The sequence below is a fragment of the Phoxinus phoxinus genome, assembly GCF_949152265.1.
Source record: "Phoxinus phoxinus genome assembly, chromosome: 1".
In the NCBI taxonomy this organism is placed as follows: domain Eukaryota; kingdom Metazoa; phylum Chordata; class Actinopteri; order Cypriniformes; family Leuciscidae; genus Phoxinus; species Phoxinus phoxinus.
The window spans coordinates 9,448,957-9,471,277 of record NC_136876.1 but is presented as its reverse complement, the minus strand read 5'-3'; the positions used below and the strand labels follow the sequence as shown (position 1 = coordinate 9,471,277).

The following is a 22,321-nucleotide window of genomic DNA, read 5'->3' as shown; positions in this document are numbered from 1 at the left end:
AAGTTTTTTAATCTGTCAAGAAGAGAAAACAATCTGTTCATCCTCTCCCTGTGATCTCCTCTCCTCTGTCTCTGAAACGTCATGTCCTCCCGAACTAGCTCGATCAGCTCCTCTCGGCCTCGTTCCTCTTGACTGCTGCTGTTCCTCGTTCTGTCCTTCGCAGCCCGGGGAAAGAAGGACGGTAGGAGGGTTGCCAGGTTTGTGCAACAAAAGTAGCTCAAAAAATCCATTGGGCGGCCAAATTCTCCACTTGATTTGTGCGGTCTGAGAGACGTTTTGGAGGTTGTTGGAGTGCCTAATTCATACTTACAAGTTTTTTTTTTACTGTGGCAACAAAGAAGCCCAATTCCACGGGAAACCTTGGACTTGGCAACACTGACGGTAGGCCGCATTAGAAGGATCCTTTGAATTGGGACAGCCTTCGTCGCGCAGCTGTGACGCAATCGGCCTTCAAATGCGGCCTTCGGAGGATGCAGCCACTGAATTGGGACACAGCCTATGTTTCTCAGCACATAAAGATGAACTACTTACTGTGATCTCAGACTGTGGTGATGTGGTTTCTGGATCTTCATGTGTAGCTTCAGGTGACTTTTAATAGAGAAACTCTTTCCACACTGATCACACGTGTGCAGCTTCTCTCTGCTGTGGATCCTCTCATGTGATTTCAGATGTTCTGATCGACTGAATCTCTTGTCACAGTGTGAACACTTGTAAGGTTTTTCTCCAGTGTGAATCCTCTCATGTGATTTCAGAGATGATGACACACTGAATCTCTTGTCACAGTGTGAACACTTGTAAGGTTTTTCTTCAGTGTGGATCCTCTCGTGTGTTTTTAGATCTGATGACTGATTGAATCTCTTGTCACAGTGTGAACACTTGTAAGGTTTTTCTCCAGTGTGGATCCTCTCATGTGTTTTCAGAGATGATGACACACTGAATCTCTTGTCACAGTGTGAACACTTGTAAGGTTTTTCTCCAGTGTGAATTCTCTGGTGCAGTTTTAAAATATGCGCTGTAGTAAAAGTCTTCTCACACTCAAAGCACATGTACTCTCTCACACCAGTGTGTATTTTCTCATGTGTATGTAAATATTGCAGCAGTGAAAAACTCTTTCCACACACAGAACATGAATGTGGCTTCTCCTTCATATGAACTGTCAGGTGTCTCTTCAGGTTTGATGACCAAATAAATGTTTTTCCACACTGATCACAAGAGAGCGGCTTCTCTCCGGTGTGGATCTTCATGTGATCATCAAGATTACGTTTGGCCTTTAAAGTCTTTCCACACTGATGGCATGCGTATGGCTTCTCTCCGGTGTGGATCTTCATGTGTTCCTCAAGATATTTTTTGCGTGTGAAGCTCTTCCCGCACTGATCACATTCATGCGGCTTCTCTCCGGTGTGGATCTTCATGTGACGCTCAAGATGACTTGTGAAACTCTTTCCACACTGAGTGCAGGTGAAAGATTTCTTGGCTCTTCTTTTCTTTAAACATTTATTTTTAGTCTTTGAGCGACTCAAAGGTTTTTCTCCAGGTTTGACATGATGTTCCTCCTCCACTTCTCTCAGTTCTTCACTCTCTTCCTTCACTTCACTCAGTTCTTCACTCTCCTCGCTCTCTTCCATCGGGTCTGACATGAAATGTGAAGAAAAAAAAGAAGTTTAATTTTTAGTACATAATAATTCAAAGAGAGAAATATAAAGTGAAAGGACAGACACACCCTGACTTCACAAAATACATTACACAAATAATCATACCTGCAAACTCAGAAGGTCTGAAAAAGGTGACACATCCATCCCCCCCCCCCCCTTTTTATTATTTTTATTCTTTCAAGCAGACATATTTAAATTAATTAAATATAATCAATCCTTAAAGCTATTAACCCCCTGGGGTCTGAGGTGTTTTCTGGGTCCTGGAGGTGTTCTGACATGCTCTAACATTTGTGCTTATTTCTGTTACTTGTGACATTTTCATGGCTAAGGTCTTATTACACTGCATTCAGCACAAACTCTGCTACAATAATATGTCAGCAGCATGTATGTAAAAGTTTGTAGTTTTGAGATAATAACATTTATGCGTGGTTTGTGAAAATGACCCAAAAAAAAGTCACTGAAATAATGTCATGAAACACAAACTAATTATTTCGTCGCAAGGCTTTTGAAAATTGTATCACGTAGCCTAGAATATTTGCTCCAAAACTATGTGAAAATCATCCTGAATACTCATTCAGATAAGACAATATATTGATTTAAAATTTGTATGACATGTTTTGTGTAAGAAAGCTTTATGCGAGGAGGCGTAAACTACCATGAATATTGAGTGTTTCACACCTGAGAAAAGACAAAGGCCCCCCCCATACTGGCCCTATTAGGAGCTCTCAGGCACTATCATTACATTACCTTGCACAAAGAATGAGGAGATTTAAAAAAGAATGGCTTTTTGATTGTTTGAATTTATTTACAACACAACATAATCCAAAGATACACAACAAATGGCAAAAAGCACATTATTTAACACACTGAACTAAAGACAGAGACTTAACCAGTCACACACCTTTCCTTTCCTGAAACATAGTGCATAGCCTACCTGTCATTTCCAAGGTGTTTGATTTTTCACTTTACCTCCTCATGCTCATGTTGAAGTCAGCAGGACGGGTAGCTACCTAAAATAAATATATATATATAAAAAAGCTGTGAACATGCTGATATCAAGAAGAAACCAGGGCTGCATGATTGTGGGAATACATTTTAGATTTCTGGTGAAAATTCCTTTTTAAAATTTACAAAATACACACACACACACACACACACATATATATATGTATATATATATATATATATACATTTGTTGTGCCTTGTAGGCATATACCTGCAGGGCTGAATCAAATAATAAGAACAATAGTATAGCAGGCATAGTTAAAAAGGAACACTTCAGTAACACTACACTAGAGAAAAACATATTGATTATCATATGTTACTTCAAATGTTTACAATCGATATGACGTTATGAAATGAGATTGGAGTAAAATCATGGTGCGTTTTGCTTTTCAAATGCACGTCGCGCGAATGACTCAAACTCACAGCGTGTGCAGGGAACATTCACTGAAGCATCGAGCAACAGTTCAATGGCAATATGAAGTTTATGCAACAATAACACTAACTAATATAATTCAGAATTATTTCTTACCTTAAAATCGTTCTTGTCTTCAAATCGCGATCTTCTTCTTCAGATGTAAACCCTATAATCTCACAGCATGTCTTCCAAACTCGACGACTGCAGGACTGATAAAGTTTGCCGCTTTGTTGTTGAGGTAATGGGGGCGTTCGCGCGACACATGGACGATTTGCATCTCTATATGTTTTGCGCGTGTGGGTGTGGTCACATTAAAACTAATGAGGAAGGGTTAGAGAAACTGAATATCTTGTTGGTTTTATACAAATTACTTAAACAGAGAATATTTGTTTTCGTTTTGAATCAGATAATTTAAAACTACACACTTAAATGATTATAAATATATAGAGCTCACAAATGTGTGACAAGTATTCGCTGAGTTTTTTAAATGTTTAGAGACGTGCTCAAGAAAAAAAAAGTTCACGAGACGGAGAGGCAGAATGCACACCCTGTTTAATTTCTTTATTTTACAAAAGCACAACGTTTTGTTTTGATTGTAAGTGGACACATACAAAAGTAGACATCTCACAGATTCTTTTTTAATTTTTATTAAGTCTGTATGACCATATATGACGGAGTATTTTAAGTTTATTCAGCTGCTACAGATGGTACTCAACCAGAATGCCTATTACCGCCGCGACAGGCACCGCGGCAAAACTACCGCGGTAAAAATAATCCAGTCGCATTTCAAAGTCATTCGCGAAATGACCGCCAGGTGGCGCAGAGGGACATTGTGCAAAACAGCAATTGCCGTATTTTGAAATGTAAGCGGGGTTAATGTCAATTAACAGATGAAATAGGCTACTATAGAACATTGTTTAGGACAGAAAAATAGAATCATAATTTAAAAATAGAGACGAGAACAATATAGCCTTTATTTCATATTGTAGCCTACGCCTAGACGTCGGTGGGCGACATAAGCCTATTGCCCGTTGGGAGCAGCGTGATAAAATAATAATAATAACAAAAATAACGAACAAAAATAAATTAGGTGCAAAGAAGCTGATTATTTGTTTACTAGGCTACTCTATTGAGGAATAAGACGAATGATGAGCGCTTCTCTGGAACAGATTGGATAAACCGGGCATTTCTAAATGAGTACATTCATGGCCGAGTGATAGAACTGACGTATCGGTCATTTGGATGACACGGGTTCGAATCCCGAACAAACATAGACTATTGTACATTTTAGAATATTAATGCATGTCATAGCCTGTTATTAATGCAGACAATCAAACAAACAAAACATTTTTTTTATACAGGATTGCCTTTTTTTTTTGGTTTCTATAAAGAGTTTGTAAAACATGGTTTTAAGCAAGGTGCGATTTGCCAGGGGAACGGGGATTTCCTTCTGGTCTAAACATCCCTGCTTCTGCTGAATTATTTTAATCCCCCCTCCCTCCACAGTAATCAATGCTATAAATTACTTCACCAATAGACCATTTAAAATATATAATGTAAAGATATGCAACAGGCACGTTTAAACGACAAACAATAAAATCAGAACCAGTTTCAGTTCATGGTTCCAGTGCCTTAATGCATGCACGGCTTTCAAAATGTCACAAAGCGTTTTGAGATTGTTTTGAATGAAATATTGAAGTTTATAATTAAGTATTTTGGCACACCACGCCGAGTGGCGCTATCCATTGTTCTAAAGTCGGGTTTTATTCTGGCATGTTGAAGTAGTGTTCGGCAGACGCGGCTGCGCGTTCATTTGGATTTATTTTTCTCATAACAGACAACTAAAATAACTTAGGCCCTTTAGGCTACTCCGTAGTTTTTTAGTCATTCAGATCAGAGTAGAGTAGCCTACATCGTTCAAAACTGTAAACTTTTATTCATATTCAAACTTTTATTCAAAAGTTTATCTGTCGTCTCTGTCTCCAGGAACTGCGCGTCACAAAAATGAACCGAAAGCCACTTTCCTCCGCTCAGTCACGATAAGAAATCGGCTGTGTCTAAAGCCTTTAAATGTCTAAATATTTAATAAATGTTATCTGATTAGGTAATCCGTATGAAACCGAGAGGTGCAGAAGATCTACTAGCTGTGAGTGCTTCCCAATGATGAACGGACAAGGGTGAAAATCTCGCTATAATTAAATGTAGTCTCTAGGCTAAATCACCTTGAATTAAATTGTAAAAATAGATCAGATAATTTATTTGTCGAAATGTTGCGATATTGTTTCATTTAAGTTCATAATTATTATATAAATGTTATTTAGTTTAGCAGCAGCAAGCACTGTGGTTCGAGATTTATATATATAAAAAAAAAAAATAGCTAATTCACAAATCGCGCACCCTGGTTGTAAGGATCCAAAGATCCCCGTGGAATTTAACATTGAGTTGAACATTGTATTCATGACAACAAATGAACATGCGTTTGTATTTAGGTTTGCTTGGAAAAAGCTGGCCCAAACCGAGGTAGTGTTTTATTTCTTCAATTATTGAAATAATTAAATGTTTATTAATAAACTTTTATGACAGAAACATTAGCCTACATAGCCTAAATAATTTAATTATTTCATTATCAACACTTTACTAGCCTAATGCTAATGTCTAGTGTGAATTCCGACTTCTCTTTGTTTTGAGTCGGTCTCAGACTCAGATCGCCTGTGGGGGTTGGGGGTTCAGGAGGTGTTGAATGTTCCGTCTTTCATATGGAGAGTGAGCCTGATGACCAGGCAAAGGCAAAATACTTTTAAAGATAAATCTCTCGATGTGTCCAAATGTAGGCCCTTAAATTATAAATATTGTAGTTTTATGTATTGTATTTAAAGAGGTTTCACACACACTTTCAGTTGAAGTGTTCAACCCATTTGTTTCAACTGGTTTTGTAGAATTTTAACACGTTTGAGTGTGTGTTTGTCAACAATCTGGCATTATCTAAACATGAACTATCGACGAAACGCGTTCTTGCCAACTAAACGAATGCAAGTGAGCAGCAGATGCAGAGCGCTTATTCGCGATCCACCTCGTTTTATTGTACGGTGAATTCAACCAGGCATTCTGTTTGAAGCAAGACTCAATCATTTGTTACAGTTTTTTTTTCGTGATTTGTATGGATGACATCAGTAGCCTATTATCAGCTGTATAATGGGGTTTTACCCTGAAATCTTGTTTAATGTCGAGAGAGACCCGGCGCGCGCAGTGCAGGGAGACTAAATAAACTAAAATAAAAGAGTTCCAGCGCGAGAGAAGCAAAGAAAATCTTAATTTATGTTGCTTTGAACTATTTTCGTTTTGTAGACTAGCTTACTGTTTTAATTGTTTATTTAGCTGCAATTTATTTGGCAATACAGATTTAAAATGTCGCAAGAATAAGATTCTGTTTCTTACTTAATAAACTCTAACTCGATGCAACCCTGTTTTAAATAAATAAACTGCCCCCGACACTTTATTTAAACCTTGAAATGTCCAGGATCTGTTTTTAAAAATGTCTTCCTTTGCTATGGCGGGTATCAATTGTCAGTCATCTCAATTTCGTGGATGATTCACAAAACAATAATTTAGCAGATTAAAGATAGCTTCGTCATTTTCATTTTCTGACGCGATCGGCTGATAATCTCCCTCATCAGTTTTGTCGTCTGTGCAGCGGCTCTACTGGAATCTAGCAAATGTATGTTATAATGTGCCATTGATAATTAAACAAAACGCTTGACTTCAATAAACAGTTACCTATCTAAGCATCAAGAATGGTAAAACATTTAACACTGTCAGCCAAAGCTAGTGAGATTCGATCTCGCATCGCTTGAAGCTCCGTGAAGCTCGTGCTGTTGCGTTGTCCACTGCGCTACCGTCGGCCCGCTGATAAGACGTTGCTCTTGCAAAGCCTCATTGATGTAGCCTAATATTTTTCTATTGCAATGTTTTGTGTTGAAATGTTTTCATTATTTATTCAATGTATTAGGCCTACATTTAATTTCAGTCTTGTGATTATATGAATTCATTTAACTAAATGTTTAACTTGAATTGATCTGTTTTACCACATTTCAAACACTCTCAATGAGCCGCGGCGCGGCGGCAGATTACGCAATAGAGAGAATAAACTGACACTTTTCAAAGTCTGCGATTGTAGCGCCTCTTAGCGGTCAAAGGCAGCAAATACACCCCCGCAATTTTACCGCCGCGGGAACGGCGGCGGTAAAAGTCTCATTCTGGTTGAGTACCATCTGTATGTGAAAAAAAACGTGCAAATCACGCCGGCGTGATTGCCGACCCCAGGGGGTTAAAGAGCAGTGAATGCTTTTCTTTTTCTTTTGTTGCTTGATCAATAGTAAGGACACAGACCGAGACCGCATTGGGTTTAACGTATTACCCACTGTCACTTTAAGACATCGGATCATTTCCAATGACATGCGGATCCAGAATTTCACATCCGACAGGCCTACACTCACAACTGTTTAAGATATAACAGACATAATTTACCTGAATACTCTCCAAAACCGACATTTAGACATAATGTTGTGTGTATTTGTCCATTCAGACACGAAACAGAGCTCAATTCAGTACTCGCGCGCTGTATAGGTGTCTATGGCTGCACGCTTCGGGTCGGGTGTGTGCGTACGTGCGCATAAAAAGATGAGACATGATGAGACATGCAGCGCATGCTAACTCGTGTCCCACTGGGTAAATTACATCAGCTCGTTACAGTTTGTGCGCATCTACCACCAACGCAGGACATCAGTTCTGAATGGATCGCCACTATCTAACATTTTCGTCTAGTTTATTTGTTGACGAAAATGTCAATAGCCAGGGGCGCAGGCGCTGCCGTCATCTTGACTGTGATTGGCCAAATGACTCGCGTGATGACCCCCCCCCAAAAAAAAATCTAAACTCTTCGGATCTACACGATTCACGTGGATGACATTTTCCGATTCAAAACGGCGATTTTCGCCGAAAAGCGACTAGTTTGCAGGTATGATAATAATACTGAAAATAACACGAAAATTACAGTCATTTTCAACACCAAAATGAACAGCCCATGGCGTTTCAACCTACTCTTTATTTCATGAAAGTTTTTTCTATTCACAGAACAAAAATCCAACTTTTCGAATCTTTTTGTCCCAACTAAATGATGATAACTTTCCTCCTCTGCTACTTACCGTGCATTAATTTAAGCGGTGACAGATATTATGGGAATGGCTCGATGCTGCGCAGGAGATGCAGTTAACTTAAGAAACTTAAATGAATACTGTCACATAACAAATCTGCTTCAAAAATAAAACTAAATGAATTGCTCATTACAAATTTGAAATAAAAATGTAAAGCATCCTAGAAATCAATAAATGATTAAGTTTAAGTTAAAAGTTAAGTTATAACTTTTCTATTGCTTTGGTTGCTTGGATGTTTCCTTATAAAGATCCAGAAATTCATTCATGCTTTCTCTCATCCCTGTTACTTCCGACATGATTTTCCTCCTCCTTTCAAAAACAGAGCATTTCTTTAAAATGTGACACCCAGGAAGTGACATCATCTGGGCTCTTTCTACAGCATGATGGGAGGACAAGAAAATAATCTCAATCCATTGTCTAAGTTTTTACACAAACTGTATTGACCGGTTACCAAGGTTATTATAAGAAGATCAGTGGCGACTGCTGGTCTTTCAAAGAGGGGAAGCTCATTTTCGGCCTACATCATAAAAATGGTCCAAAACTTCCATCAAAATGTGTATCGTGATTGTCAAAACATTAGGTAATTAAACAGAATTTTATTATTGCTTGACACACGATTTCATTTCAATTCAATTTTATTCTTTTGATTTGATTCGGATCTTGATTCAATATCGATTCATTTGGATAAATATTAGGTAGCCTAACTTACATTCATTTTTTTTTTCAAGAAAAGAAATCTCATCTAATGCTGTAAACATACAGAGAGCCCTGTCAGCTGGTATTATTATTAAAGGTTAAATAACAACTCAAATTAAATAATACAAATATAATATAAATATGTCATACAGTGCACATATTTAGCAAAATACTCTAGCTAATTGTAGCTAATTTTTCTAGCCAACTAACGTGCAATGGTTATTAAATGGATTTCTTGATCCTGAGGTAACGTACGTTAAACCTAAACGTAGTGACATTTTTCTCCAGCTGTTTTATTGACACCTTTCCGCGTTGAAAAACACTGATTGCTCGATATTAAGTATGAGGCATATACATTTTGGTAAGTTGTACTGGATCTTTCAACATGCTGATTCGTGTTTATTTATTATTTACTAGTTGTAAAGAGTGAGAGAGATGATCTGTCACATCACATTTACAAGTGCTAAAGCGATATTTATTGTTTGAATTTCGTAATACAATTTACAGAATCGGAGAGCTGAGAATTTGCTAATCAAAAGTAACCTTCTCTTTGTTGTCTGTCAGTGTCCTCTTTGCTTCGCGATTTTTCCCTGCGTGAGAAACGCGTTTTTCAGTTTACTTTTCACTGAGCTCGAATAGCTTCAGCTATTGGCAGAAATTCTGTCAATCAAAAGGAGATGACAGACCCTCCAATCACCACGCAGACGCCCGCAGTCCGGGCCCGCCCACTCCTCCATTCCCACCAGAGACGCTGAGCGTCCGTGGGCGGGACATAATCGCAGCATTTATCCAATGACGTCTAGTTTCGGAGCACTGAAAAAAACTGTTCAAAGCAGCCCCATTGAAGTCAATGGACGCTCGGCTTCAACAGAAAAATGCACTGTGACGCTACGGGAATGAATGAGAAGGAAATCGAGTCAGCTGACCAGCTGCTGATTCTGAACGAACTCGTCTTCGAGATGAACGTGTTCTAATCTTCTAAAGCATTTTTAGTCAATAAAATGTTAACTAAGTAGTACATATATTTGACTATTAATTGTTGACATTATAGGGGAAGCCGAGCTTCCCTTGCAGTCTTAAAGAAATCGCCACTGAAGAAGATGTATCTCAAAAAATATAAATAACTTCTATAATTTATGAGAACTACAACTTTATTACCGTAGTAACTATTAATCAGACAGAGTTTGCTTAAGTTATGTTTACAACCATGTCAGCCATTCTGGAAAGTTCATACACTTGATACAGTTTGGCGTTAACTGTTTATTGCTAAAATAATTATAATGATAACTATATTGAACATTTTCTAAAATATTGGCAACATTGTTGCAAAAAATTGTTGAACCCGATATAAATGTAACAAAAAAAGAGCTAAAATAATATTTATGACCTTTACTGACATTTCGTTGTAAACAAACAAGAACATGTTGTACCATTTCATAGTTCAACTTTTTATCCAAATATGAAGAAGTGCTTGAATGTTTCTAACACGAATGTTGTCCAGCATCATGAATGAATGAAGAATAAACACCAACCTCTTTGTTCTTCAGGATCTTCAGTGTGTTTCATTCTGCAGGGTTCTGGATCACTCGTGTTCTCACTGTCCTCTTTAATAAACTCAGTCTCTGCACATTTCAGCTCTTCCTGATGCTCTGATGCTCGGGAATTTACAGCATTTATTGGATAATTTATGTGGGAGGAGCTTCACTGATGATGTGATTGTTGTGGGAGGAGCTTCACTGATGATGAATTGTAGTGGGAGGAGCTTCACTGATGATGAATTGTAGTGGGAGGAGCTGATCTGACAAAAACAATATATATCAGTTAGTGAGTTTGTTTTTGTACTAAATATCACATCTAAGCTTTATGTCTGTTTGTCTGTATATTGTAAAGTAACTGATGCTAATTCACAACTTCTTTTATTACTAACCTGAACATTATCCTGCTTCTTCATCAAAATACTCGGATGCATCGCGATTCTCTCTCCAACTATTCTGGATCGATTCTGAACTAGGGATGGGCGATATGGCCTAAAATCCATATTGCGATATATACACTGCAGCCTCTTGCGATAACGATATATATCACGATATAGGCTATAAATTGTAATAAAACCATTTCAGAACAGGTTACACAGACCCTAAGGAAAGCCAAACAACTGCTAAATGTATTTTTTTTTTTTTTGTAAAGAAAGAAATGGTGTATGTAGTTTTGAGAACATTTATTGTGCAAAACTGTAATTATACTACATAATGTTGCAGATAAATCAAATTCAAGTACACTAGCTGTAGAGTCTTTAAGTAGCCCTAATGTTTATATTATGGCTAGCAGCTTATGAAACCCCAAATTCAAAATGGTTTTCATAAAGCTGTAAGCCATAATCATAAAAATTACAACAAATCTCACTTTGCATGTAATGAGTCTATATAATATATTAGTTTCACCTTTTACTTTTGCATGATATTCTAATTTTTCGAGTTTCACCTGTATTCATCAACTAAAAAAAAGGTTCAAGTATAAAAGTTTATTTACAGTAGTACCATGCCATAGACAGTAAAAAGTGCAAAACAGAAGGCACTCCAAATGTAGTTTTAGTTTGGCTATTTTTTTTAAAGAACACAAAAGATGCAAAGAGCAGAAAAACTGATGTCTTCTCAGTTAAAAAGCAACACAACAACGAATCTTAAAATCGGGCACACACAGAGATTTTGTGTTTACACCACTATTTTGTGAATATGCGCTGATATTCAGTGACATGTTTCGTTTTGAGGTGGTAGAACAGATTAGTCGTGTGTGTTACCGAACTATTGCCCCACGCACTCTCTATAGTTTGCTGCTGCTCGTCGGACGGCTTAAATCCGAACCAAGTCCAAATAATGGATGTTGCACCGATCTTTTTCACCAGCTCCTCCGTTTCGCTTTCACCCATGTTTACTCAAGATGACGATTGCAGCTCGTGGCTCTAAATTTCGCGGACCTTGTGTCATCAACATGCATTATCACGATAGTGCAATATAATTAAAATCTCTATCGTAGGCCAATTTTGTATCGTTTATATTGCATATCGTTTATATCACCCACACAAACTCACACACACACACACACACACATACACACACACACACACACTCTATAAAATAATCTTTCATGAAGGTCGGAAAGGTTGAAGTGAATTGACCCTTCGCTAAGCCCCGCCCTCCTTAGTTACTGTTGCTACGCCTGGCACAGGGTAAGTGAAATGTGAAAATAAATTATAATCTAATAATTATAAATCAAACAGCTTATCCATAAATCTTGTGGAATAACACTAACAACGGGAGAGTCGCGATCGGATTGGGGTAACGTAACCTTAAAGGGGTCATGACATGAGAAACCAAATTTGCCTTGATCTTTTGGTATATAAGAGGTCTTTGTACCATTTAAACGTCCTGCAAGTTTCATAGCTTAAGACGTCCTCCCCATTATAAACGAATCATTTATTTAATCAAGCTCTAAATACAGCTCGTTCTGGATCCATGGTAAGAAGTGACGTCACGGTACGAAGTGACGTACCAGCGTTTGCATAATGACCGCCTCCAGCAGAAGACAGTTACGCTTTAAGCGCAAGACAACTACGCTCATTTCGTATCGTTGTCGCGCCCGCGCGCTGCGCGCCTCACAAGTGTTCAGTCGCCGGACAGCGAGTGGGTCTGTGTACAGGGAAATTACGATGCTGCAGATGTGCTGTTCCTGGCTGTGGACAAACAACATCTTTGAATACGCTGCGAAGGATCCAGTCGTCAGGGAAAAATGGATGCACTTTATTTTTTGCGGACGTCTCAGTCACGGCAGTGTTAGTTTAAGCGTTTGTTCTGTACATTTGAAGGATGACTGTTTTGAGCTTTGCCAGAAAACTGTTGCTCAAAGATAAGTCTGTGCCGACTATTCTGGGCTCAACATCGACGACGCAAACTGTAAGTAATGTATTTAAAACTTTAAACTACTTTTTAAATACGCTGAAAGATCCAGTCGTCAGGGAAAAATGGATGCACTTTATTTTTTGCGGACGTCCCAGTCACGGCAGTGTTAGTTTAAGCGTTTGTTCTATACATTTAAGGATGACTGTTTTGAGGAAAAAAATCCCAATATGATGCTTGGCTTTGCCAGAAAACTGTTGCTCAAAGATAACTTAAGTCCGTGCCGACTATTCTGGGCTTTACAACGACGACGCAAACTTACTTTTTACCATGGCTAATATAAACAGATTTGTATAAGAGAATCTTGAAAATATGTCGCCTTTCTAGTAGGCCTACATGTGATTAGTTAAATAATGTTTAACTGTTAGCAAATTAAGCTATAGGATAATTATGCAACAATAATCCGTTTTCAAGTGTCTCGGGTTAATTTTTTTTTATTAATTCAAAATAGTTTCACTTTCCATGTGGACACGAGCTGATCCAGTCTTCGTTGTTGTGGTGATGGTTCATTTTCCTCTGATTCCGGCTCAAACATAATCATTTTATCATTGCAAGAGCCATCGCTTCGCATGCATCACCCGCTAATAAACAGTTGCGCCGAATCCGCAAATGTTCTGGCTGGGGGCGTTAATAATTGATGCATAGGCACTGACGTTAGCCAATCATATCAGTGGGCGTTAACACTGAACTCTTAAAGGGGAAACACCCCCAAAACAGACTGTTTGAATCAGAGGATGAGAAACAGGGTGGGAAAAGGTCATAAATCACTACATTTTAAAAGTTTTTTGTAAAAAAAACTATAATAATACTATAATTGCACCTAAGGGAACATAATAATAAAATAAAAAAAACCATGTCATGACCCCTTTAAAGTTACTCAGGGGTAGTAAGCCGTCAATTAACAAAATGCTTAAATATATTTTAAAGTATGTCAGTGAGCCTCCGTCTTGCCTTTAATCGTCTTATTTTACGTTCAAATATATGCATTATGAGCAAAGAACCGTCATTATTTCAAGCAATATAAGGTTAGGTGTGTTTGTTAATCCTGTCGACATTTAGTTGTGAATGGGGCGTCCCACACTGCTTGATCCACGCCCGGCATTTCTCCACTTGGCTTATAGGTTTCGGGAAGGAAAAAAACTCCACCCCACCGTCCAAACTTTTAGGATACCGGGTATCAGATTTGCACAATCCATACGCACAACGCTTCGGCATGTTTCCCTCGCTGGAAAGCTGGCAATCTTTAAAATCAGGTCTTACAACAGAACGACAAAAATGTACCTCATTAAGAAATAAAGTAATAAAAACGCTGAGACAAGCTAAAGCTAACTTTTTCATTGATACCATCAAAGCGGCTGGAGGAAATGGGAAGAGGATATGGCAAACCATCAACAAGCTGATTGGCAGAAAACAGAATTATAACAATAAACTTTTAGAGTTGAAAATTAACACTGAACTAGTTACAGATCCAACTATCATAGCTACTGAACTAAACACTTTCTTTTTAGATTCTGTCTATGAAATAACTAAACTTTTTAATTCACCTAGCTACTCTATTCGCTCTATTAGTTGTGCACAGCCAATTTTTTACCTACAACATATAACTGAACTAGAGGTATTAGATATTATCAATAGCTTAAAAAATTCGAAGGCCATGGATATATATGGCCTTGATACAATTTTTTTAAAAAGGCACAAAGAGGTCCTTCTACAACCTATTACACATCTGATTAATCAGTCTTTAAGTCAATCCATCGTGCCATCAGCATGGAAGATGGCCCTGGTCACACCCATTTTTAAATCAGGGGAAAGATCGGATATGGACAATTATCGGCCAATCAGTATTTTACCTGTTGTTTCTAAAATCCTTGAAAAATGGGTGGCAAAATTACTGATTCAACATCTCAATAAAAGCAATAATTCACTCCACCTCATGCAATTTGGATTTAGGGCCCATCACTCAACAGAAACAGCTAATTGTTTGTTTTTAGAAAAAGTTAAATGCTACCTAGATAGGAGTTCTTATGTTGGTGCTGTCTTTTTAGACCTAAAGCGAGCTTTTGATACTGTAAATCACAAAGTTCTTTTATCTAAACTGACATATTTAAATTTTTCTGAGCAAGCTCTCAACTGGATAAAATCATACTTGTCCTGTAGAAAACAATGTGTTCGTATTAATGACTCAAAGTCTCCATTTAGTGAATGTCCAGTAGGGGTCCCCCAAGGCTCCATACTTGGTCCGATCTTGTTCACACTTTTTATTAATGATCTGCCAGAGGCATGTACAAATGTTGATGTCCAGATGTATGCAGATGATGCTGTAATCTTTACAAATGGTAAGAACTACTAAGAGATAGCATCCACACTTACATGATCAGCAATGGCTCACATTGATGACTGGCTCACTAAGTCATGTCTCCATTTAAATACCAAAAAAACAGTCTGTATGGCGTTCACCAAAAAAAGTGTGAAGATATCACATTCTAATGTGTTCTTTAGAGGGCAGGAGTTTGATATTGTTAATGAATTTAAGTATTTAGGAGTTATATATGACTCCACCTTAACATTCAAAAATCATGTAAAAAAGGTGGCAAATAAAGTTAAATTCAGTTTGCAGAATTTTAAACAAGTTAGGCCATTTCTTAACACCAAAGCAGCCAAGTTGTTCTTATATACTATGATTTTTTCACATATTGAGTTTTGTTTTATAAATTGGTCATTAACTAGCATATCGAGTCTTCAAATTATTTAATCTTTATTTAAGAAAGCCATAAAAACTTTTGATAAAAAGCCATTATCATTTCACCATTGCAATATTTTAGAGAGACATCATTTTTTAAGTTTTGACTATTTCAAACGCTTCAAGTATATTTATCTAGTTTATAAGGTGTTCAATAATCTTGCTCCGCCTCCGCTGCATGCTTTTTTTCAAAAACTTGCAAGCGGAGGTAGTACACGGGCCTCTGTAAAAGGGGACTGTATGATACCATTTAGACGTACCACCTTTGGACAAAATATATTGTCAATAATAGGCGGTAAATTTTGGAATAGCTTGCCCCTTGTGATACGAGAGTGTCCTACATTCACCACATTTAAAACTCAATTAAAACAGTGGCTCTTAGAGAACCAGAGATGTACTCACTTTTAACTGTAACATTTATTGTTTTTGTTTGTATTGTCATTGTTTATTTTTATCTATGTGTACTGTTGTCATAGTGAATGATTGTTGTTTGATTGTCGGTTACCTTTTTGTTAGTTTTTATGTTACCTAATATGTTACTAGGGACTGCAGAGGAAAAGTAGCATCTTTTTGCTAATTCTGGCATATTTAGGGCCCGAGCACCGATGGTGCGAGGACACTATTGGAATTGCTCTGTTTATTATTATTATTATTATTATTATTATTTTCCGCATTTAATCGCATTTTTGAGGGCCTAAACATGCACGAAAACTCACGAAAATTTGCACACGCGTCAGAACTGGCGAAAATTGACATCTGATATGCGTTTCAGAATTGGACAGGGTAAAATGGCTCGATAGCGCCACCTATAAAGGTTCAACGGAGTGCGCCTCCCGCTACGTTTCACGTACGTGTACGAAATTCGGTACATACATGTAATGACCCAATACCTACAAAAAAGTCTCTTGGAGCATAGCCTTAAACACAACAGGAAGTCAGCCATTTTGAACTTCCTCTCTGATTTTTGTGCAGTTTTTGCCATTTTCAGGCCTCGTACTTTAACGAACTCCTCCTACAGTTTTAATCTGATCATCTTCAAATTTGGTGAGTGTAATCTTAAGGCCTTTGCGACGTTAAATTGCGAAGATCTAGAGTTTTCGTCGAAGGGCGTGTCCTCGGCGGCCTGACAAATTTTGATGTTTCGCCATGAAACAGGAAGTTGCTGTAACTCAGGCATTGAATGTCCAATCTGCCCCAAACTTCACACGTTTGATAAGAGTTCTGTCCTGAACACATGACCATGCTCAAATTCAGTTACAGTCATAGCGCCACCTGCTGGCAACAGGAAGTGACATGTTTAACACTGTTTTGGACTCCTAATAACATATACAAAATTGCCAGCAAGTGCTAAACATGTTAACAACATACTAGAAACATGCTAAAACATGCTAGCAAACATTAGCTAAGTGCTAAAGCATGCTACTACTGCAATTAAATAGGAATTTGCTGTAACTCAGACATTGAATGCCCAATCTGCCCCAAACTTCACACGTTTGATAAGAGTTCTGGTCTGAACACATTTACATGAGAATATTCAATTATAGTAATAGCGCCACCTGCTGGCAAAAGGAAGTGACATGTTTAACACCATTTTGGACTCCTAATAACATATAAAAAATTGCCAGCAAGTGCTAAACATGTTAACAACATACGGGAAACATGCTAAAACATGCTAACAAACATTAGCTAAGTGCTAAAGCATGCTATTACTGCAATTAAATAGGAATTTGCTGTAACTCAGGCATTGAATGTTCAATTTGCCCCAAACTTCACACGTTTGATAAGAGTTCTGGCCTGAACACATTTACATGAGAGTATTCAGTTATAGTAATAGCGCCACCTACTGGCAACAGGAAGTGACATGTTTAACACTGTGATGTTGTACTAGCAACATATTAAATAAACCATTGAGTTATAAACATGTTAGAAACCTGTTAAAACATGCTAGCAATTCTTAGCTAAGTGCTAAAGCATGCTAATGCAATGAAACAGGAAGTTGTTGTTACTCAAGTAGGCAATGTCCAATCTGCCCCAAACTTCACACGTTTGATAAGAGTCCTGCCCTGAACACATCTACATGACACTTTTCAGTAATAGTAATAGCGCCACCTACTGGCAACAGGAAGTGACATAACACTGTGATGCAGTACTAGCAACATATTAAATATGCCATTGAGTAATAAACATGTTAGAAACGTGTTAAAACATGCTAGCAATTATTAGCTAAGTGCTAAAGCATGCTAATGCAGTGAAAGAGGAAGTTGTTGTTACTCAAGAAGGCAATGTCCAATCTGCCCCAAACTTCACACGTTTGATAAGAGTCCTGCCCTGAACACATCTACATGACAATTTTCAGTTATAGTAATAGCGCCACCTACTGGCAACAGGAAGTGACATGTTTAACACTGCGATTCATTACTAGCAACATATTAAATATGCCATTGAGTTATATACATGTTAGAAACATGTTAAAACATGCTAGCAATTCTTAGCTAAGTGCTAAAGCATGCTAATGCAATGAAACGGGAAGTTGTTGTTACTGAAGAAGGCAATGTCCAATCTGCCCCAAACTTCACACGTTTGATAAGAGTCCTGCCCTGAACACATCTACATGACAATTTTAAGTTAAAGTAATAGCGCCACCTACTGTCGACAGGAAGTGACACATTTTAAACTGTGATGCATTGCTAGCGACATATTTAATATGCCATTGAGTTCTAAACATGCTAGAAACATGCTAAAACATGCTAGCAACACTTATCTGAGTTATAACGCATGCTATTATCCCCATAATCAAGGACATTTTTGTAACTGACTTTGACATACTCCTCCTATTTAATACCTACTTAAATGCACATTGCCCACCGTGCTCTGTCTTCCTAAAGCCACCGGGTGGCGGTTGGCACGGGTGGCGGTTGGCACGGGTGCGAGGGCCCTTTCATCGCTGCTTGCAGCTTTAATTACATGGTGTATTTTCATACAACAATGTACATGAATATGCATGGTCCCTATTAAATAAACTAATAAATAAATAATCTAGTCAGAGAAAAAGCTTCGGTCTTCTAACGATTCATAAAAATGACTCCGAGTCGACTCTTACTTTTGAAAGACAATAACTTTATATACGGTGCACTTTCATATTTCAAACTTTGCAGGATGTTTTTCTTCACTTAGATCTATGTTACACACTACATGAAAGGTACATTTCCAAAATTCCATAATAGGTGGAACCTTTAGGTGTCAATTTACAGGAGGTCTGAAGACATCAGCATAATAAATGAGGTGAAAACAGGAACTATTGGCTTGAAATGGGTGGAACTATTTACTGCCCTAGTACAACAGTTATCAGTTTAAAAGTATACTTGTGAATTAAGCGTGGGACAATGGCCTTCATCATCACAGTATGCTAATGTGTGCAGGGAATCGTCATTATGCAGATTGAGGACTGATGTGTCTCTTACACCTCTAACACACATCTTTGCCACACAGGACACACACACATCTTCACACTACATACTACAGATCTAGTGTGTTTCCAACAGGTTTTGTCTCATCTGACTGCTTATAAACTGAACAGAATTGTGCTGAACTTAATAGAGATATTAAAGTATCCTAATGTACAATCTAGATACTGCCTTCAGGTTTGTGGTCTTCTGGTTCCCTGCCAGTTGTTTTTGGTGTTGGTATTCCACTTTAACAACGCCTTGCTCAGGGTATAAGAATAAAAGTCAGTTTCTCTATATAGTAGCCTATGTTGCTCCATTGTGCTGTCTGTTTATTTATACATGACGTAATAAACAACTTTGCCTGCTTTAAACTAAAGGCATGGAGAATATTCCCCCTTATTACTGATAATGTTAAAAGCTAAAGTGATTTTAACTTGCTTAATTCTGGTTAAATTCTATGTTTTACTCTCAGATCCAAGAAAGCCTTAAATTACCCTGAGGTTAAAAAAAACAATAATAACTTTAAATGGGTCAGATTACTTATATTGAAGTCAGATAACTAAATGCTCATTCTCCTTCAACTGCTTTTTGATCCTATTAAAACGTACTCGGTTACTAACGTAACCTCGGTTCTCTCTAGGAGAGGGAACGAGTACTGCGTCGAAAGAACGCTACGGGAAAGATATTTCTTTGTCGAGATTGAAGCCTAAAATTAATCCTTAATTTTGTAATATTGTAAAACGCTTTTCTGAAGCATACAACCTAGGCGGAGCAATACAGCTCACCCATTGGCTGCTCTGCCAGAAAAGCACAGCCTATGCGAGGCCAGAGACGCTGACCAATGAGGACGCTTCGCGCCCTTCTGCGTCACCTCCCGCCCAAACAGGCGTGGCCTAGGCCTATAAATACGAGCATAGCTGTCTAACACGCCGATTTTCGTCAATGAAGCGACGCAGCGTGGGCACGCACGGCCATGAGACGCAGTACTCGTTCCCTCTCCTAGAGAGAACCGAGGTTACGTTAGTAACCGAGTACGTTCTCTTACGTAGAGTTCTCTCGTACTGCGTCGAAAGAATGCTACGGGAACCCTATGCAAACCGCCGTGCGTGCTCTTGGATCGACACAGACACCTAAGGGCGCGCGCGCCCTGGTATACAAGCGCCTACCCCAAGAAGTATAGGGAGAGCGGCTAAATAGCATCATCCCATATAGTAGTGCCTCTTAAGGCATAATAGCATATATATGTAAATATTAGGGGTGTGACGAGACCCTTTTCTCACGAGACAAGACGAGACACGAGATTGGGTTCACAAGAACGAGACGAGACGAGATTTTTGCACAATATTTGATAGAAATCCTCAATGACAAAATTCATGACTGGAAAAATAGTCTGCAGGTGGATTTTGAAATGTTTTAACTAAATCATCTTGTAATGAATGTAATTTCAGTTCTACTTTATGAGTATGAATTATCAAATACATTGAAATACAACAATATAGAAGCACTGTAAAGGTTTTACCACAAACTCAACTGACTGGCTTCTCTCAAGTATGATTTCACACGAGTCTCTTCAGACCTTACTGTACATTATGAGCTTCCAGAACTTCTGAGGCTGTGTGTGACCTCCAAATGAAACTACTTTCCACAAATTGAAAATAGAAATAAAAACAGTATAAAACAACAGTTTTTCTTATTAGTGCAAACGATAATTAAGTGCAAGGGCAACCATAATCAAAGTAGGCCAACTCTCTCTGTATTCAAAGTGCAAACAGAGACCAAAACAGAGACCAGAGCCACGACTACACCGTCCAGTGATAGGTTTGATATTGGGAGACGGGCTATTGTATGCAGTCTAATTTGTGCGCATCGTGTTTACTTTCACTTTTACTCCGTAGTGGCAGTGCTGAACGCGCGTTCTACAAGATAAGGGGCCATTCACACAGTGCGTTTTTGCTTTGTAAAATGCGATACTACGTAGAATGGAGAACTGATTTTAACTTGAGCGCCGTATTTTTAGAACGCTGTGTCATGCGCGAGACGCTGCAAAAGATGCAAGACGCGAGCGCAAGGTTACACATCCGTCTAGCGCGTTTACATAGAAAAACAATGGAAAAGTACCGCACTGGAATGGAAAAAAAGGTTTTGTGTGAACCGCCCTAAGTCATCTCAGATCGACTCTGTTGCGCAACAAATCCTCCGCCATCGTAACGCGATCAGTGAACTGATTCCTGCTGCACTGTCACAGTCTGTGTGCGACTGCAACTCGTGCTGGATGAGCAGAGGAGACGTTTACAACAGCAAAACGCGGTGTACACCGTAATGTGAATGTAGCGGTGGCATATTCTATTCTAATTATGGCGATATCGCGAGACAGCTTTTCAGTCGACGAGACATCTCGTCACAATTTAGTCTCGCGAGATCTCGTGGCACGAGATCTCGTCACACCCCTAGTAAATATAGATATATATGAGGGGTAATAGCATGCTCATGGGACACATTGTCAGTGAGTGATGCTTAAACATTGAAGTGACCTGGGCCGCAGCGCGGGGCAGGAACACTTATACATATTAACATTGAAGTGACCTGGGCCGCAGCGCGGGGCAGGAACACTTATACATATAAAACATTGAAGTGACCTGGGCCGCAGCGCGGGGCAGGAACACTTATACATATTAACATCGAAGTGACCTGGGCCGCAGCGCGGGGCAGGAACACTTATACATAGTCTTCTAGACCGAGAGCAGTTTAGCCTGCAACGCAGGAACCTCTAGGTTATAGAACCTAATAAATGTAGACGGGGAGGCCCAGCCTGCCGCCATACAGATATCTTGTAACGAGATTCCGCTATACCAAGCCCATGAAGAGGCCATGCCTCTCGTGGAATGTGCTCTGATGCCCAAAGGGCATTCCAAGCCTCTAGATGCGTAGGCTAGCGCAATGGCGTCCACTACCCATCGAGACAGACTCTGTTTCGTTGCGGCTCGTCCCTTGGAGCGCCCGCTGAACGAAACAAAGAGCTGCTCCGTCTGTCGAAAAACAGCGGAGCGGGACACGTAAGCTCTTAATGCCCTGACCGGGCAAAGGGAGCTATTTCCGTCCTCTGAGGCCGGCAGGGCCGACAGGGAGATGACCTGAGCCCTGAACGGTGTGTTGAGGGACTTAGGCACGTACCCATGCTTCGGTTTCAATACGACTACAGAGTCG

The 22,321-nt window shown here is 38.8% G+C and overlaps 1 protein-coding gene across 1 annotated transcript; it reads right to left on the bottom strand.

Annotated features, from left to right (window-relative positions):
• Positions 1-394: 394 nt before the first annotated feature.
• LOC307009814 (uncharacterized protein) lies at positions 395-11,904 on the bottom strand (the record flags this gene model as incomplete). Its single annotated transcript, XM_079633915.1, has 3 exons — positions 395-1,630; positions 10,511-10,633; positions 11,796-11,904. The coding sequence occupies 3 exons, from the start codon at positions 11,902-11,904 to the stop codon at positions 528-530; spliced, it is 1,335 nt and encodes a 444-aa protein (XP_079490041.1). The 3' UTR covers positions 395-527.
• Positions 11,905-22,321: the final 10,417 nt, after the last annotated feature.